The sequence below is a fragment of the Leucopleurus acutus genome (assembly GCF_964270905.1).
Source record: "Leucopleurus acutus genome assembly, chromosome: 2".
Classification (NCBI taxonomy): domain Eukaryota; kingdom Metazoa; phylum Chordata; class Mammalia; order Artiodactyla; family Delphinidae; genus Leucopleurus; species Leucopleurus acutus.
The window spans coordinates 58,299,929-58,320,190 of NC_139143.1; the positions used below are offsets into that span (position 1 = coordinate 58,299,929).

At 41.9% G+C, this 20,262-nt stretch overlaps 1 protein-coding gene across 2 annotated transcripts; it reads left to right on the forward strand.

Annotated features, from left to right (window-relative positions):
* Nucleotides 1-762: 762 nt before the first annotated feature.
* Nucleotides 763-18,380, forward strand: NPHS2 (NPHS2 stomatin family member, podocin; the record flags this gene model as incomplete). 2 transcript variants are annotated; one of them, XM_082865775.1, is made up of 8 exons in its annotated part: nucleotides 763-1,036; nucleotides 4,952-5,055; nucleotides 8,522-8,594; nucleotides 10,200-10,282; nucleotides 12,653-12,856; nucleotides 15,574-15,629; nucleotides 16,971-17,049; nucleotides 18,102-18,380. In XM_082865775.1, the coding sequence occupies 8 exons, from the start codon at nucleotides 763-765 to the stop codon at nucleotides 18,378-18,380; spliced, it is 1,152 nt and encodes a 383-aa protein (XP_082721901.1). The 2 variants fall into 2 exon arrangements, with proteins under 2 accessions (XP_082721901.1, XP_082721902.1); XM_082865776.1 differs by lacking the exon at nucleotides 12,653-12,856.
* Between the last annotated feature and the right edge of the window lie 1,882 nt (nucleotides 18,381-20,262).

Here is a 20,262-nt window from a genome sequence, read left to right on the forward strand (position 1 = left end):
GCATTAGTAAAAATAATAATAAATTAGTAAAAATAAAGAAATATACATAAGAGAGAGAGAAGAGGTCTGGAGGGAGAGAGAGAGAGAGAGAGAGAGAGAGAGAGAGAGAGAGAGAGAGAGAATTCTGGGAGAATTTTCCTCTCCTTCCCCCTTTTAAAACCTAAATGTTCCCAGGAGTAGTCAGTCAACACCTTTACCAGTGAAAATCTCAGCAGAAAGAGTAGGGCCAGGACATAAAATAAATTAGGAGAAAGAGGAAAGGTAACCTTGGGAAGATCTTAAGGGAGAAGATGGGGTTGCTTGGGGAGAAGTTTCTAATTTTACCTTAAAGTTACCCTAACTGGACTACCTTTTCTTTCCCGTAAGCTCTTTAGTCTTAAGCGAGGACCACATACCCCATTCTATACGATATTTACAAATCATAAAGCAAAATGCCATCGCACCTTCAGCGGTTTGCGGGCCTCCGTAGTATTTCAGCTCAAATTTTCGTCTCTAGAAACACATTTTAAAACGCCATAAATTGGCACATGGGTTTTCACAAAAACTCACTGTTGAAGGTAGCACCAAGTCTCAGGGGTGGCGCGCCCTGTCCACAGCTCCCCTGAGAAACAGCTGCCGGGTTTCACCCCGAGCAGAGCCCCGCCTGCCCACCGCCCAGGTCCCGCCCCCGCCCAAGGTCATTATAGTTCCCCCCGGGACGCGCCCCGCATCCCTGCCAGCGACTTTGCAGGAACTGCGCTCCTGGATTCGGTCGTTCTGAGGATGGAGAAAAGGGCTCGGAGCTCCTCCAGAGAGGCCCACGGGAGAGGCAGCGGGTCCGCCCACAAAGAGAACAAGAGGGCGAAGGCCGAGAGGGGCGGCAGAGGCCGCGGGCGCCGGGACGCCGGGCCGGAGCAGCCGGCCCTCGGGCGGGCAGGGAGCCCGGGTGAGCCCCGAGCGCCTGCAGCCACCGTGGTGGACGTGGATGAGGTCCGGGGCTCTGGCGAGGAGGGCACCGAGGTGGTGGCGCTGCTGGAGAGCGAGCGGCCCGAGGAAGGTACAGCGGTCAGGCTGAGGCCCCGGGAGGGGGTGCGGCCTTTCCAAGTGGTACCCAAGGGATGTCAATTAAGGTGCAATGAGGCACTGCACCGAGAGCTTCCGAGGCCAGAGCAGCCTGCTGGACCTGCTCAGTTTCTCAGGAAATGAAAGACGCGAGATAGGACCCACCGACCCCTCAGTGGTGGAGACCAAAATGCATCAGAAGAAATACAAATAACATCAGCTAAATACCACTGTTCTCAGGGGTCAGCCAAGGATGGGAGGTGGGAGGGAGTGTGATCCAGGTTGGGGACCAATCAACATGGTTCAGGGCAACTATGTAGCTTATTCTTTTCTCCTCATCAGACTTTCCTAAAAGTATTTTATACTTTGCAGTGATCATACTTTCTAAAAAGTAGAGGCAGCAGAGCCAAGTAGAGAAAAGCTAGATCTCAGTTTGAATCTTAGCTAACTATTTGATCATAGTCAGGGACTTAACCATGTATCAAATGGGGACAGCAATAGTACCCACCTCAGAGGGTAATTGTGAGGATAAAATGAGATAAGACACTCAAAGCACTTATCTTGCGCAAAGCCTGGAGGGAAAGAAAAAAAAACACCCTTGCAAGCTAAAAGAGGCAAGTTAGACCAAAGGGAGGGAATCACAGGGAAAGGTGTCTCTTTAGCTTCTGCAGGTGAAGCAACTCTTAGGAACAAATTTATCTGCTTCCAATCCTTTCTATAATGAGTGGAAGAAAAAACTCATTACACCTTAATTTCAGGGTGAGGGAGGTTTAAAGGAAGGTAAATAAGGAATAGTGTGTTATACTACTTTCTGCTGACTATGAAATTTTAACATCTCCTGGCTACCAGCACTGCCCTATATGCTGTAGCACTGAAAGCTATGACTTGAGAAAGATTCCAGCAATTGGGATGTAGTTTATGTTGACCATGTTAATACTGTTTTGCCTAACTGATGCCCTTTCATGGGTCAGAAACTTCTGGTCATTAAAGCGTTATTGGATTCACTGCTACAGTAGTGCTGAGGTTAGTATTGTGTAAGTATTGTGCTTCAGACCACATCGGTGGGGTAGGGAAGGAAGGGAGCCCCATTTTTGGAGCTCCTACTGTGTGCCAGGCACATGCTAGGTGTTTTACTGAGTATTATCGTTCCCGTGTCACAGATGAGAAAAAATGCTGAGAAATTAAATAACTTGCCCAAGACCTACAGGTGGGAAGTGGAGAAGCCAGCATTCCAGAATAAAACAGTCTTATTGAAAAGCCCATCCTTGCAGGGTGCTGCCCCTGATTTCTGGTCATGGTTCCAGCACTGCCACCAACTAGCTGTGGCCTTGGGCTAGTAGCTTCACCTTGTGGGCCTCACTCAATCTGTTCAGCTATAAAGTGACTAGAGCTTCAGGCCCCCCCAAGCAATGGATGAGCCCATTAAGGATGAGACACCCTTGCTGAGCCCTTGTCTGGGAGGTTTCTGTGGCTCCCAGAGGAAAGGGGAACAGACACATCAACATCCCCTCTCCTCCTCACTAGTACCACACTCCCACAGCCAGGCTACCTAAGATTTGGGAGAAACTAAGAGAAGCTTCATTTTACTGAAATGTTGAGGATTCTCAGACTGTCGTATCTCAAGGCGCTTCCTGCTTTAACATGTAGCGTTTCACTATTCACTTACACTAAACAAATTGGATATTCAAGGAACTCATTCTAAGAGAATAATATTTTGTGAGTAAAGCTTCAAGTTAGATTTGGGTATACATATTAGTTTTCTGTTCACATCCCTAACTATGGTATGAAGGAATTTTGAGGACTTTCTTCACTTATAAAATATAAATTTTGTTGGTATGTGCATTTATTTATTTTTACTTACCATGGTTACCACTGGCAAATGAAATATATTTATAAGCTAGTAAACATGGCAATAACACTGTTATTGCTTTTAGGGAAGAATATTGCAAAAACTAATAAGATGTTGATAGAAACACCTCTCCCAAAACTGCATCTCCCAGAGTAGGTTGCATGAGAAATAAATTCCATAGAACATGAATTTGCTTGGAGAAGACATCACCTGGTCAAATGTTTGGGAAATACTAGGTTAAACAAAGCTAAGAATGCTTCTTTGCTGCAGGGATTCTCCTAGCTTCAATATGCCAGTGACTATTGGGAAGCTCCAGGAGTGGGATACGGTACACAATATTTCCTAAACTTGTTTGCTCCAGGAACACTTGCTTTGTGGAGCACCCTGGAGGATTAGTGTTCCGTGGGACACCATTTAGGAACTGCCATACATTGGCATTTAGCACCGAATTTGGTTTTGTGCTGGTGCAGCTTGTATATCTGCCCTCTTCGAGTAATCTGCACATCAATTTGGTGATGACCTTTCCAGTTATTTTGCAAGCATGGAAATCAAATTTTCAGGCCTACTAATTAGTTATCCATTTCCTTCCCATCCCTTAAAAATAGACTTTTCACCATTTCTAATCTTTAGTCACCTTCTATTCCTCTATAAGATTTTTAAACTGACAAATAGTATCCCTTTGGCCAGTTTTCTAGTACCTGTGGATTAAAATTCTTGAGATTTCTATAACCATTACATTTAAATCATTTTCAGTATCCACTTCTCCTTCCTTCCTACATTCAACAAGTATTTATTGAGCACCTGTATGTGTCAGGCACTATTCCAGTCCTGGGACACGGTTTAAACAAGACAAGGCCCCAAGAAGCTTATGTCCTTGAGACTGAATTTTCCCTGATACCATTTCATTTATCACCCAAGCAACCTGGATGGCCTGAACTCCAGTTCCATATCACTTTTTTATAGGCACAAATGGGCTAATATTACCCCATATAGGTGATTTTCAAAGACTGTCTAAAGATCCACACCTGAAGCCAAAGAAGGGGCTCTCATGGAGGAATTTCACATATTGGGGCAAGTGGTAGATGGAGCTGTAATTTCAGGGAAGATGAACCTCTGGACACATGTGGTTTGAACCACTTCAAATAGAAGAAACTATGCAGAGAGGGACAAAGGGTCCTGTTTTTTCTCAAAATTATACTTCTAGAGGATACTAAGGAAATATCACCTAAGTATGGCTGTGTGTGTGTGTGTGTGTGTGTGTGTGTGTGTGTGTGTGTGTGTGTGTATGCCTTTTTGGCACATGCATATAAAAGGAGCACAGCTTCTGTCGTCTAGTTGGAAATGGATAGCTCAAAAGTAAAGCCAATCGTGTCTAACAAACTTGACAGCAATCTGCTTTTCACACTGAAAAATAAAGACTTAAATGGAACCTTTGTAATGCTAAGAGCCTTTGGAACATAAATCTATTTTGTAGCAATTTTATTGATCGTGTATTTTTAAGGTACCTCTTTAAGAGGGGCTCAGGTAGAAAAAGTACTTTTGTAGCAGTTACCACTAGGTAAACATGAGTTTTAAATGACAACACCAGACATGTAAAAAAACACAGTTTGGTGCTTTTATGTTTATACGTCATTTCATTCTTATGCCAGAGATGTGAGCTATTCCACGAGATAGTTATTATGAAATAGTTATGCAATAGCATTTCCTTGAATAGATGAGGCAACTGAGAGGTTGTGTACCTTGCTTAAGGTCATTTGGACAGAAAATGGTGGAGCCAGAACCAGAACCCAGACCTTCTGCCCAGATTCTGTGGTTGTTCCAGTGTACCCTCCACTGCCTTTCTAGGAGCCTGCTCCACCTTCCATCTGCCCACAAAGCCCTTCACACAGACCGCGCCCCCGGCTCTGGGAACTGACCACGCTGATATCCAGCTCGTTCCATTATTTCCAGCAAAGTCGGCAAACTGCTCTGACCCTAATACCAAGGACTGGACTAGAGGTGCTAGTCAGTGAATATGGTGAAGTTCCAATATAATTATTCTTTTGCTTTTTTTTTTTTAAGGTACCAAGTCTTCCAGTTTAGGGGCTTGTGAGTGGCTTCTTGTCCTCACATCCCTGCTCTTCATCATTGTGACCTTCCCTTTTTCTATCTGGTTCTGCATAAAGGTGAGATTCCATGAGGACCCAATAAGTAATTTCCTGGTGCCTCTCACTGACCGCACCATGTCCACTCTCATTTCTGTGTTTTGGTACGTGCTGTCTGCTCTGCATGGAATGCCCTCACTCCCACTCACCTTCCAGGAGAGCTCTTACTCTTTATACCTGCTCAGAGGTAACTGTGAAGCCTTCCTTGACTCCTCCAGACTGTCATTCCCTTCCTTGTGCTCTCATGTCATCCTACTTTCACATCAATTCTAGCAATTACCACATGTATAATATTTGTGGATACACAATCGCTGCCATTAGACTGAGAGCCCCTTCAGGACAGGAGCTATGTCTAGTTCATCGACACTCTATAACACAAAGACCAGCCCAGAAGAGGTCATGATGCCTACTCCTGACACCTCCAGGAAACTTCTCAGGCAGCTTCTATAGACCACAGATGATAATTACCTTGGGCCCACGGGTGGTTACACATGGCTGTCCCTGAAGTAAATGAAGACCTGTGTCAGTTTGGGAAGCACATACCAAGATGGAATTAGAAGTGCAAGAGATTTATGGGGTGGCATTGTCTGTGAAAGATTAAGGGGAGAGAGAATAAGAGTAGGCAGGGAAAACCTTCAGAGGATGATGCAGATCTGACACCTGTGATATGAGAAGGGGAAGAAAGGATTGGACAGAGAGTGCCTCAGACTGTGGGATACCTCCAAGAAAGTCTTGGCCAGACTGAAACGGAACTCCAGAGCAAAGTTTGCCTCATAGATGAGTCTCGCAATGGGCAGAAATGCCCAAGCCCTTGTATCCCTGCCAAACTTAGTCATTGGCCGGAGCTGTCAGGGAAGAGCATGTCCTTGGCTGGAACGCTACAGATGCTGCCGGGGCTGTGGCCGATTTCACTCCCCACACAAGCTCTCCTTCCTCTTCTTCTCCTTCGTCTTTGTGAAAGGGTGTTGGATTTTGTCAAATGCCTTTTCTTCCCCCATTGAGATGATTACATGGTATTTGCCCTTTATTCTGTTAATATGGTGTATTACATTCATTGAATTTTGGATGTTAAATCAACTGTGTATTCCTAGAATAAGTCCCACTTGGTTATGATGTATAATCCTTTTTATATGTTACTGGAGTCAAGTTGCTGGTTGTTTGTTGAGGATTTTTGCATTTATATTCATGAGAGATACTGGTCTGTAGTTTTCTTGTCTTGTGATATCACTGTCTTATTTTGGTATCAGGGTAATACTGGCCTCAGAGAATGAGTTGGAAAGATTTCCCTCCTCTTCTATTATTTGGGAGAATTTGTGAAGAACTGGTATTAATTCCTCTTTAAATATTTGGCAGAATTTACCAGTGAAGCCATCTGGTCCTGGACTTCTCTTTGTGGGAAATTTTTAAACTACTAATTTAATCTTTTAATTCTGGGTCTTTTTCATTTTTCTTTTTCTTCTCGAGTCAGTTTTGATAGTTTATGACTCTGTAGGAATTTGTCCATTTCACCTGTTATCTAATTGGTATATAGTTGTTCACAATATTTTCTTTTATAATCTTTTTTATTTCTGTAAGGACAGTAGTGATGTCTCTGTCATTCCTCTTTGACTCCTGATTTCAGCAATTTGAATCTCCTCTCTTTTCTCTTGGTCAGTCTCGCTAAGTATATGTCAATTTTGTTGATCTTGTCAAAGAACCAACTTTTGGTTCAGTTGCTTTTCTCTGATGCTTTTCTATTTTCTATTGCATTTATTTCCACTCTAATCTTTATTTTCTTCTTCCTGCTTACTTTGGGTTTAGTTTGTGCTTCTATTTCCAGTATATTAAGGTAGAAAATTAGGGTATTATTTTGAGATATTTCTTCTCTTTTGTTATAGGCATTTACAGCTATAAATTTTCCTTTAAGCACTACTTTAGTTACATCCCATATGTTTTGGTATCTTGAGGTTTTGTTTTCATTCATCTCAAAGTGGTTTTTTTTTTAATAAACTTTATTTATCATTGTGTTCGGAATTTACAGCATTTTAAAAATTTATTTACTTTTTATTTATTTTTGGCTGCATTGGGTCTTTGTTGCTGTGTGCAGGCTTTCTGTAGTTGCAGTGAGCCAGGGCTACTCTTTGTTGCAGTGAACAGGCTTCTCATTGTGGTGGCTTCTCTTGTTGTGGAGCATAGGCTCTAGGCACGCAGGCTTCAATAGTTGTGGCTCGCAGGCTCTAGGGCGCAGGTTCAGTAGTTGTGGCACACAGGCTTATTTGCTCCACGGCATGTGGGATCTTCCTGGACCAGGCTCGAACCCATGTCCCCTGCATTGGCAGGCGGATTCTTGACCACTGCGCCACCAGCGAAGTCCCTCAAAGTGTTTTTTAATTTCTTTTGTGATATCTTCTTTGACCTATCAGTTATTTTAGAGTGTGTGATTTGATTTCCATATATATGTGAATTTCCCAAATTTCCTTCTGTTATCAATTTCTAATTTCATTCCATTGTAATCAGAGAATATACTTAGTGTGGTTTCAATCCTTTTAAATTTATTGAGTTTTTTTTATGGCCCAGCATATGGTCTGTCCTGGAGATGTTTCATGTGTGCTTGAGAAGAATATGTATTCTGCTATTGTTGGGTGGAGTTATGCATAGCTATCTGTTAGGTTTAGTTTGTTTATAGTGTTGTTCAAGTCTTTTCTTTCCTTGTTGACCTTCTGTCTAGTTGTTTTATCCATGATTGAAAGTGGGATAGTAAAGTCTCCAACTTTTATTATTGAATTGTCTATATCTACCTTCAGTTCTTTTGGTTTTTGTTTTATATATGTTGGAACTCTATTTTTAGGTACATATATGTTTACCATTGTTATACCTTCCTAACACATTGGCCATTGTGTCGTTACACAATGTCCCTCTTTATCACTAATAACATTTTTGCGTGTTTGTTTTAAACTTCATTTTGTCTGATATCGGTATAGTCACTCCTACTGTCTTTTGGTTACTCTTTGTGCGGTATATTTTTTTCTCTTTTTACTTTCAACCTATTTGTATATTTAAATAGAAAGTGTATCTCCTACAGACAACATATAGTTGGCTACAGGCTCTTCCTGAAGGGTGATCTGAGCACCTGCATGGCTGCCGTAAGGTCTGTAAATAGCTAATGAGTGATACATGTAAAAGCTCATAATGCATCAGTCACGGCAATATACAAGATTAAATATGCTGTGACTACTTTGATTTGGTGGAACCAATTATTTTTTAGATAACCATGACTCTCTAATCAAAATTCTGTCCACAGTCTCAAAAATTTTATACTTTTTCATTGGTTTCTGAAATTCTTCATTTACTAAGTATATATTTTAGAAATGTAAGTATTAACAGAAATTTTTTCTTGGTTCTCAAAGCAAAAGATTTCTGATACCTAGGATCACTCTCACACCAGGGTCTTCTGAAGACTTCATTTTAATCTCTTGGAGTGATTCAAAAGTATTAAATTTTCCTTTAGGTTATACAGGAGTATGAGAGAGTAATTATATTCCGATTGGGACATCTGCTTCCTGGAAGAGCCAAAGGCCCTGGTAAGAATGATCTTTTTTACCCCCCCCCCCCCAGAGACTTGCCAATTTCTTCAATCCATGCATGTTTGTAATGCAGCCCTCAGATTACATGAAGTAACTTGATTCATGATATCTTCATTTTTCAATCTGTTACTTGTAACACAGGTTATTAAGAAATTCTTCAGAGAGCATTACTACCAGGTCACAGTGACCAAAAGAGAGAGTGGATGCAAAAAGCTGAATGCCAGGGCCAGGCTGGCTGGAGTAGCAAGTAGGCTAGGACCTAAGACCAGGTACTGGTTTGAGTAGAACATGTAAGTGGTCTGAGTCCTGTGAATTCTCAGAGCAAAACTGAGCTAGTTCAGGATCCAGGGAATCAGAACACACCAGGCTAGATAGGCAAAGTTCAGCATCCAAGTAACAAATTGGCCTTCAGTTCATGGAAATTTAAGAAACATAGATTAAGCACTTCCCATGTTTCATTGTTTAACTACAAAGGATATGAAGATGGATGAATTAGACATGGTCTCTAGTCTCTAGGACCTTAAAGTCTTACAGAGTTTGTATCCAGAAGTCCAAGCTGATTATGGGGCACAGATAGAAGTATCGTTAGTCTGAAAAGTCTAATAGTTGGGGTTTGAAGAGCTAATCCAGGAAGACATGAGAAGAAGTAAAGTCCCACTGTGCACAGATTGGAAAGGGTCCAAGTTCCAAGCCAGCTCTACAGAAACAGATAGAGAATAGACACCAGACCAGGAGACACAAATCAGTTTGAAGATTCAGAGCCAACAGATTGGTTCACACAAAAATAGAACCAGACCCTGTAGTTCCAGAACAGGGACGCCTTGTTCTGGTTCTAGTTTTTGGTATCCTTCTCGACTGGGTCTGAGAAGGGCTAGTAACTGGGTGGCTCCTCAGAGAGATCATGGGTGCTTGAGGTACTGCTGATTCCAACAAAGCTTTGGCTCTTGTACAAGCCTACAGTGTCCAATGGTCTCTCAGAAAATCTCAATAAATCAATCTAAAATATTGATTGCACATTGACCCTATACATTATATTGGGTGGGTGAGGACTAACTAGCCAACCAGAAGGCTGGTATCATGATGTTGCTATTCTGATTCCTTTGGGGCTCACATTTTAAGAAATACCACATGGAGGTTGCTGGCTCTAAAGTTCTTACACACATGGATTCAAGAAATAGTTTTACAGAGCACCTAAAAGGCACTAAGGCTAACAGGAATGCATAAGATGCTCTTGTTATAGAGTTTAAATCTAGTGAAGGAGACCGATGTGTAACCCAATATCTGGACAGGTCAGCACCATGACCAAGGTGACCATACAGCCCATTTTGCTGGGGATAATCCCTGTTTATGCCTGTTGTCCTGGTGTAAGTCATAATAGTGCTCTCCTTTCACCCTCAAAAGTGCCCCAGCTTGAACAACAAATTATTTGGTAGCCTTAGTAACAACAAACACACCATGGGTGGAGGTGGGATATGGGGAGGTCTATGGGCAGTTGGAGGCTAAGAAAAGCAATGCAACATGCAACTTGACGCCAAAAGAGTGCACTCCAAATGGCCTCCATGCTAGCCATTCACCTGTCACTTCCCCTGCCCCCTCTTCTAGGCCTTTTCTTCTTTTTGCCCTGCCTGGATACCTACCACAAGGTTGACCTTCGCCTCCAAACCTTGGAGATACCCTTTCATGAGGTAAGCCAAGTGGTGGATTTTGCTTTCTTTCTACATTTTCCCTGGCCAAGCTACCACTTCTGGCCCAGAGGAAAATGACTATTTTTGCTCAAAAGTAGAAAAGAAAAAGAGATATGGGCTACATCAAAATTTAAAACTCCTTTACAACAAAGGACACAATCAACAGAATGAAAAGGCAACTTACAGAATGGGAAAAAAACTGCAAATACTATATCTGATAAGAGGTTAATATCCAGAATATATAACATCTTATAACTCAACAACAAGAAAGCAAACAATCCAATTAAAAATGGACAAAGGCCTTTGTGATGGTTAATTTTATGTGTCAACCTGGCTAAACCATGGTACCCAGATATTTGGTCAAATACATCTAGATGTTGCTGTTAAGGTATTTTTTTTTAGATAAGATTAATATTTAAATCAGATGACTTTGAGTAAAGCAGATTGTCCTCCATATATGGTAGACAGTATATATACTTGACTTGAATAGACATTTCAATACAGACTTGAATAGACATTTCTCCAAAGCAGATATACAAATGGCCAAAAAACACATGAAAAGATGCTCCACATCACTAATCATCAGAGAAATGCAAATCAAAAACACAATGAGATACCACCTCACATCTATCAGGATGGCTCTTATTAAGAAAAAAACAGAAAATAGTAAGTGTTGGCAAAGATGTAGAGAAATTGGAACCCTTGTATACTGTAGGTGGGAAGGTAAAATGGTGCAGCTACTGTAGAAAACAGTATGACAGTTCCTCAAAAAATTAAAAATAGAATTACCATATAATCCACCAATTCTTCTTTTGGGTATAAATGCCAAAGAATTGAAAGCAGGGTACTGAAGAGACATTTGTATACCTATGTCCATAGCATCATTTTTTTTCACAATGGCCAAAAGGTGGAAGCAATCCACATGCCCATTGATGGCTGAATAGATAAACAAAATGTACATGCCGACAATGGAATAATAATCAGCCTTAAAAAGGAAAGAAATTCCGGCATATACTACAACATGGCTGAACCTTGAGAAAAGTATGCCAAGTGAAATAAGCCAGTCACAAAAAGACAAATACTGTATGATTCCATTTATATGAGGAACATAGAGTAGTGAAATTCAGAGCAACAGAAAGTGAATGATGGTTGCGGGGACTGCCGGGAGGAGAGAATGGGGAATTGTTCACCAGTTTTCAGTTTTGCAAGATGTAAAGAGTTCTGGACGCTGGTTGCCCAACAATGTGAATGTACTTAACACTACTGAATTGTGCACTTAAAAATGGTTAAGATGGTGAATTTGATGTTTTGTGTATTTTACCACAATTAAAAGTTAAATGTAGAGATAACATCTAGACTTTCCTGTTACTGATTCAGATTTATAAGCCTTTCCTAAACTGTCTCCCACTTTCAGTCTGAGGTTCTTTCTCATTCTTTCTTTTGGTAAATGGAAATGTGAATAAAAATAATATACTTTTAAAAGGCTTATTTTATATAATAAAATATAAAAAGGAGTAAAACTTATACCTAACCCTATCACCCATAGAGTTGATATTTTAGAATGTATCCTTTCAGACTTCCCTATATATGTGGTTGTAGTTTCAGACATATATATGTGTGTGCATTTGTTTGTATATATATATATATATATATATCACACCATACATACTATTTTGCAACATGTCTTTTTTCACTCAATCTATTGTTATCACCTTTTCATATATTACCTATGTTTCTACCTCTTTGTTTTAAACAGACACACAGCATTTCATTGTATGGATTTTACTCAACTAATTGAGTAATTGGAATTTACTTAACTAATTCCCTATTGTTGATATTATTTCTACTTTTTGATTACAATAAGCAATACTATGAATCATATCCTTGCAGCTAAACCCTTGAAATATATCCTTGTGATTAATGTCTAAAAATGGAAATGTTGTGCACATACATCGTTTAGGGCTTTTGATATGTATCACCAAACTGCCCTCTAGATGCACACTCAATACATTTGAGCGCTTGTTTCCCAGAACATGTTGCTCTTTTAGGAGATTTTTTTGGCATCGGTTTTAAAAGACCTGATATACAATCAGCTGAATGTTTTCATGTAAGAAAATTATTCCTGATTTTTTTTTTACAAAAGGATTTATAAGATTCCTTGAAATTGTGAGTTCTTTAGTGTATTTAATACAAACTCCATAATTTACAAAAAAAACACGTCTATTTTGATTAAAGGGCGAGCCAACTACTCTTTCTTCTTACCATCATCTTACGCTGAGAAAATACCCTTTGAACATATTTAGCTCCTCTATCCTCATGTGGGAAAGGAACCCAAGAATCAGGGTTGTCATCCAAAATTTTTCTGCCTAGGTTGTAACCAAAGACATGTTTGTAATGGAGATAGATGCCATCTGCTACTACCGAATGGAAAATGCCTCTCTTCTCCTAAGCAGTCTTGCTCATGTGTCCAAAGCGGTCCAATTCCTTGTGCAGACCACCATGAAGCGTCTCCTAGCACATCGATCCCTCACTGAAATTCTTCTAGAGAGGAAGAGCATTGCACAAGATGTAAAGGTACTTAGATGAATTTAACACCAAGTATGCTGAAGTATCCCTTTATCTTTTATTCCTTTCTTCATTGGCCATTTACTGAATCTTCCATGTGCCATGCATTCAAAGGTACCATCCTGTAAGGAGCTGACAGTTAAGAGGTTGCCAAATTGACCCTGAGCCAATCATAGTCACCAATCTGTGCTGATTAGTCAGTCATTGCCACAGTTTTTGTTCTCAAAACAAAAAGTGGCTTTAGACTCATTGTAAAGTGCCCACATAGCACAAGGTGGTGGGGGTGGCAGCTGGCAGGGGTGGTGGGGCTGGACAGGGTGGGTTGGTGGGACACAGAGATGATAAGGAATGCATCTTGGGACCTTACAGTCTAGTTGGGGAAACAAGCAAAGTTAGATAATGATAAGTTCAAATAAGACTTTCAGATGAAAAGAGGTAAGATGTCACAGACCCTTATGTGATTCACTACCCAATCCATCACCTAGATTTGATTGAGTTGGAATGATAGGAGGGAGAGAAAAGCAAGAGCTGCCTCACAAGCAGCAGCGTCTAGGCCGCAGGCAGCAAGCTCAGCGACCTTGCCCACAACCAGGGTAAGGCATCTTCACTGCTTACCAAGACAAGCTGGCAAAGGTATTCAGAAGAGAGACGAGAACAAAGCAGCATTCTAGGCAGCTGGCCAGTCGGGTGGCAATTACCACCAGTGACGGAGCCTGTCATTGAGGCCATGAGGCACCCAAGCCCAGAACTGAGTTCGGAGGCTATGACTCGAGTCTGGCTGAAGGAAGACCTCAATAGAAGGAACTAAGGATCGAAGGCATTGATAATGATTGTGCCTGATGGGGCCTGAGCAGACACAGCTGAGAAGATGAAGTATCCAAATGTTCGTGACATGTCCAATTCATCACTGATAAAACTGGGACTAGCATCCTAGTGGAAAAAGGAAGAATTCAGGAAATAAGAGAAGCTGAAAGGAGAAGTTAGAACAAGAAGACACAGGGGAGTTGCTGCTCTGGAATTTAAAAACCACTCACGTTGCTCCCCTCTGCCTTCCCTTCAGCCTCTCTTCCTGTTCATCCCTCCCCTCCAAAGGATAAAGGATAAGGTCCAGACACTTGACATTCAAGCTTGCCCTTGTTATGTTGAATTATAATTTATGTATTTACACATTTTTCTTCCCATGCCATGAACTCCATGATGTCAGGGGTCATATTTTATTCATCTTTTGTCCTCAGTACCTGGCATGGGGCTGTTACACAGCAGCCAGATACTGGGTTTTTGGATGAGCGGATAAATGACCCAACTGTTGTAGCCTCACCTCTTGCTGTCCTTCCCCCAGTGTATCTAATCCTCCAGCAGACTTAGTGTTTCTCCAGTGTTCAGTGAGTCTATGCTTCCATGCCTGCTCTTAGGCTGTTCCTCTGTACCAAATATTTCCCTTTTCCCTACAGGCAAAATCATATTGTTCTTTAAGATGTCACCTCCTCTATGAAGTCTTTTTCAACATTCCTTCCTCCCATCAACCCCCTAAATTAGTCTTATCAGGGTTCCCAATGCACTATTTATCTAGCCACCAAGAAATCATCAGAAATAAGTTAAAAAGGAAAAAGAGTATGGCCCGCATATTGCTCCATGCCCTGCCCCCCTTTCCAGAACACACAATTCATTTTCTTCCCACTCCTGGGATGGGGAGGTGGGGAAGATGCGTGCCACCAACAGGAAGTGAAAGCACCTGTAAATGAATATCATATGGAAGAGAATATCATATGAGAGAGAGACTAAAGATTTTGGTTCTCTAATAAATGCATTTTAGAACAAATTTAACAAATATACCATCTCTATTATTTCCCATTGCTTCTGTAACAAATTACCACAAACTTGACGGCTTAAACCACCACCAATTTAACCTTACAGTTTTTTTAAAAAAATATCTATTTATTTATTGGCTGCATCGGGTCTTAGTAGCGGTGCGCAGGCTCTTGGTTGTGGCGCACGGGCTTAGTTGCCCTGCGGCACATGGGATCCTAGTACTCTGAACCCGCGTCCCCTGCATTGGAAGGCGGATTCTTTACCACTGGACCACCAGGGAAGTCCCAACCTTACAGCTTTGAAGGCCAGAAGTCCAAAAGAAGTTTTACTGGGCCAGAGTCAAGGTGTCAGTCAGCAGGACTGGTTCCTTCTGGAGGTTTTGAGAGGAGAATTCATTTCCTTGCCTTTTTCAGCTTCAGGTGACCACCTGCATTCTTTAGATCATGGTCCCTTCCTCCATCTTAAAAGCACAGCACTCCAACCTCTGCTTCCATCATCACACCACCTTCTCCTCTTCTGTAGCCAGATGTCCCTCCACTTCCCTCTTATAAAGACACTTGCAGTTGCTTTTAGGGCCCACCAGCAAGATCCAGGATAAACTCCCCATTTTAACAGCCTGGAACTTAATTGCATCTGCAAAGTCTCTTTTGGGGTAATACTCACAGGTTCCAGGGATTAGGGCATGGATGTCTTTAGGAGCCATTAGTCAGCCTACCACACCATCTTTAATTCAACAAATATTTGTTGAGTGGCACTGTGCAAATTAAACAACTTTTGCAAGGCCCTATAATGTTAAAACAAAACAGGGAAGTACATAATGAGAAATGTGCTTTCTCAGTGCAATGGCCATCGGTGCATAGGGGTGCTCTCCTCCCACCTGGAGGTTCTTACTGACATCTAAACTCTTCCCTCCACAGGTTGCCTTGGATGCAGTGACCTGTATTTGGGGAATCAAAGTGGAGAGAACAGAAATGTGGGTAGGAAATTAACCAGGAAGAACAATATGATAAAGGGAGATATTTAGGTTTTATTCAAAACTTCTATTTGAAAAATTACTTTCATTGAATGAGTACTGTAGCCATATTAGCATAAATTTGGAAGAAAGAAAAAAATTTACCTATTATCTCATAGCCATAACATAACCACTATAACATCTGGGCAAATTACGTTCATATTTCTATGGATTTAAACATTTTTAAAAGATAAGATTCACATAACATAAAACTCACCATTTTTAACCATTTTAAATTACAACTCAGTGGTTTTTAGTATATTCACAGAGTGATGCAACCACCACTACCATCTAATTTCAGAATATTTTTATCATCTACAAAAGAAAGTCTGCATCCACTAAGCAGGAATTCGTCATTGCCTCCTCAACCCCTAGCCCCTGACAACCACTAATCTACTCTCTGTCTCTCTGGATTTGGCTATTCCAGGAATTTAATATAAATATTATAATCACACAATCCGTGGCCTTCTGAGTCTGGCTTCCTTCACTTACCTTAATGTTTTCAGCATCCAACCATGGTGTAGCATGAATCAGTACTTCATTCCTTTCTATGGTCGAATACTATTCTATTGTGCAGCTGGCTATACCACATTTTGTTTATCTACTCATCAGTTGATGGACATTTGGGTTGTTTCCACTTTGGGACCATTATGAATCATGCTGCAATGAACATTCATGTGCAAGTTTTTGTGTGAACGTGTTTTCCCTTCCCTTGGGTATATACCCAGGGGTGGAATTACTGGATCATATGGTAACTCCATATTTAACTTTCTGAGGAACTGCCCATTTTTCTGTCTATGTATTTTTTAATAGTTACAATCAGGGGGAAAATACAATTTTGTATCTTTCATGCAATACATTAAGTATTGTTCTCATTTGGTCAGTTCTACCCTTTTCAAAATCAGTTCCCTTTTATAAACTTAGATGACTTCCCTCATTATTAATAGTACGGCTCTTCGAGGCTGTTCTTCATTATTGAAATTTAACAGCCGGGATTTAGATTAAACTTTAAGTGGGAAAATGTTCGTAGTATATCAACACAAAATTTGTTTCACTTGTAAAGAGAAAACCATAACTCTACTATAGCGTCAGTGATAAGAAAAATCAGCCTTTGAGGCACTGCCCTGAAGCTGCTCTTCCCTGCCCACTGTCTGCGCAGAGGTCGGGGGCCACACACGCTGCTAAATCAGGATTCGCTGTGCGTCATGAAATGACAGCAGAGAAGGTGGCAGGTCTGTACGAAAGCTCCGGCTGCTAAAAGCAGTGCTGCACACCTACCTACCCATGCCCTTTCTCTTTCAGTAAGGATGTGAGGCTGCCAGCCGGGCTGCAGCACTCGCTGGCGGTGGAGGCCGAAGCACAGAGACAGGCCAGAGTGCGGGTGAGCCAGCCCTGAGCAGGCCGTCCCCCTGCACGGCTGCTCCTTGAGGATCCCCAGAGAATCCAAAAGAAGGCCTCCTCATGGAGAACATTTCCCCTTCGCTCCTCACCTATTCGTCCAGGCGCTGGGGGGAATCTGGCTCATGCCCACACCACTCTATTAAAATTGCTCTCCTCAAGTGTGTTAACAGCCTCCTAACTGACCAACGTAAGGTCTCTTTTCCTGTTACTCCCTCTCTCTGAAGTTATTGGTAACAGTGACCTGCTCCTTGAATCTTGCCTTCTCCCTCTCTCCCTAAAGGCATCTCCCCGTGCTCCATCCCTCTTCTCTAGCACTGGCATTTTTCCCTGGGTAATATCAGTCACCTGTCCCTTCTAGGTTAATGACACCCCGACCTGTATCCCTAGCCCTGCACAAGCTCTGGAGGGACAACCACGATCAGGGCCCAATTCCCTCAACGCCAGAGCTGAGAGAAGGCTGTGCTACTCATAGCCTCTACTCAGGCATGCCAGGGAGAAGGTGTGGCTGCCGGCAGCTCCTGAGGATTGAGGTGTGGGCGGGAAGGGTGTTGGGAAGAGAAAATGAGGACTGGAGGGGAGGTGGATTTCCCTTAAAGAACAGAACGTAGGTAAAGAAAAACCCCTAACTATGTAAGAGGGCGGATAACTTTGGAGCTTTGGTGGAGGAGGAAGGCAGTCCTCTGGGCAGAGTTGCTTCTGGATCTCTGAGTCCAGTGCCCTTTGCCCACTTTAAGGCGACACCTTTCCTCTAAATGGCAAAATCCTACTACTCTTCCAAGGCCCACCAGACATAGTAACTCCCCTAACACTTCCTCTATACTTGTCATGGCCCTTAAAAACTTCTACCCTAAATTACAATTAACAGTGTAATCTCTCTGCCTAAATCAAGATCCTTAAGAACAAAAGATAGTCTGCTCACCTGTCACACAGTAGATACTAGTGCTTGTTTGTTGAGTCACGCTAAGTAGGATTAAAACCTTCATGGAGCGAAGAAGAAAAATCACTTTGCTTTTCTTCACATCCCTTGTCTAGATGATCGCTGCGGAAGGGGAGAAGGCTGCGTCCGAGTCCCTGAGGATGGCAGCCGAGATTCTATCAGGCACTCCAGCTGCTGTTCAGCTTCGGTACCTCCACACCCTGCAATCCTTGTCCACAGAGAAACCTTCCACAGTGGTTTTACCTTTGCCATTTGACTTGCTAAATTTCCTGTCTTCTCCAAGCAGTAGAACTCAAGGAAGCATCCCTTTACCAAATCCTTCCAAACCTGTTGAGCCACTGAACCCTAAAAAGAAAGACTCTCCCATGTTATAGGAGGAAACAAGGATAATGTGACTGCAAAGAGGGCTGCCATATAACAGCTACAGCCCTAAGCAAGGCCCTCTGTCCTCACTTCCTGCCCTTTGGTTGCCATGTGGAATGCCCTTGGAATGTATGAAGTCACAATGCACCAACACACGAGAAGACAGTGAAATCATGTAATGACAGAGAAGCCATATAACATGCTTAGGTGGATCATCTAATCAGAGTAATTATGGGAAAGAGCTTTAGCCAGCATGCTACTTTGGAAAGAATTTTGAGTCTATATGTGGCTAAATTTTGACTTCTGAAGATGTAGTTCAAACGTCCTTTTCTCTGTATGCCCTCTGGTCCCTTTGGCAAGGTCTTTGTTGCTCCCACAGCCCTTTCTGCATGTCCCTATCATTATGCTTATCACACTCTGTTGTCATCTTGAGATGCAGGCTTCTCTCCAACTCTCCATGCAAGTGACACTTCCGTGTTTCTGAGTGAATGAAAGAAAAAGAGATGTACTTGGGCTGGATATAAAATTTACACCTAATTAAAGAACTTAAAAGGAATTATTTTTATAGAGACTCTTTTTTTTAAATAGAGAAATAAAAGGACAAAAACATTTATCTGGTATATGTGGCTTAAAATCTGAGGAAGCAACACTATAAATATGGGGCTGATGTATTTTCAGGGTTGGCCCATACCCATCCCAGTGTACTGGTTTATTGGAGTTAAGGTAGCATCAAGGGTTGCTGGTCACTTTTCACCCCCACGTGGATGGTTCCTGATTTCAGGTTGGCAAATGTTGGCAAGAGCAATGAAGGAGGGGGTAGGGCCATGCTGGTTCAGGCATAACCAGAGGCAGGAACAGAACAATAAGTGAATGCCAGGGTAGTAATGCAACAATGGCCTTTATGACCCTTAATAATTCCTTTTAGCAAGGTTCTTTTTGTCAAAGGCAGATTTGCCTATATATCTGAGTGTCTGTGGTATCACCCATTGGTTGGTCTCCTCTGATGTCTGTCTCTAGTCAACATTTAAATTGCTCATTACCTTGCAGAGGCACCTTCCAGATCTGCTTGAGTAGTCTACAGTAGCTTTAGGTACTTCCCAGCTGTTAAGGTAGGAGGGCTTAATGGGAAAGAATAATGGGGATAAGCTGCTATGAAACTGTGTGCTAGGTGAAAGGGTATAATGAATAGTCAAAGGCAAATTCTTCAGAGACCAGTTAGGTGAGTTGATAGTGTTGTCCACAAGGTCCTAGCAGCAGAAATCTTCTCTTGAGACCCAGGTGCTGTATTCCAACTGGTTACTGATCTTGAAATGATAGGTAGAGGACAAACTGAACAGTATAATCCAAATCTAGGATACATACTAGGGATACATACAGTTTTTCGCTGGAAATTTACAGAGTGGCAGTGTCTGAGTCAGTTCAGGCTGCTATAACAGAATTCCATAGACTGGGTGGTTTATAAACCACAGAAATTTATTTCTTACAGTTCTGGAGCCTGGAAAGTGTAAGATCAAGATGCCAGCAGATTTGGCATCTTGTGAGGGCTCACTTCCTGGCTCATAGCCAGCCGTCTTCTCACTATATCCTCACATGGCATAAAGGGGAAGAGAGCCCTTGGGGGTCTCTTTTATAAAGGCACTAGTCCCATTCACGAGGGCTCCACCATCATGACCTAATCACCTACCAAACACTAATACCATCACCTCCTAATACCATCACACTGAAGGTTAGGATTTCAACATATGAATTTGGGGTGGGGGGAGGACACAAACATCCAGTCTATTGCAGGCTGTAAGCTGATAAAAGGGATAACATATTCTAACTTGGTATTGGAGTACACCACAACCAAACAACATGGTTGTAAGAGTGGAACAAGTCTATGACAATGGTATT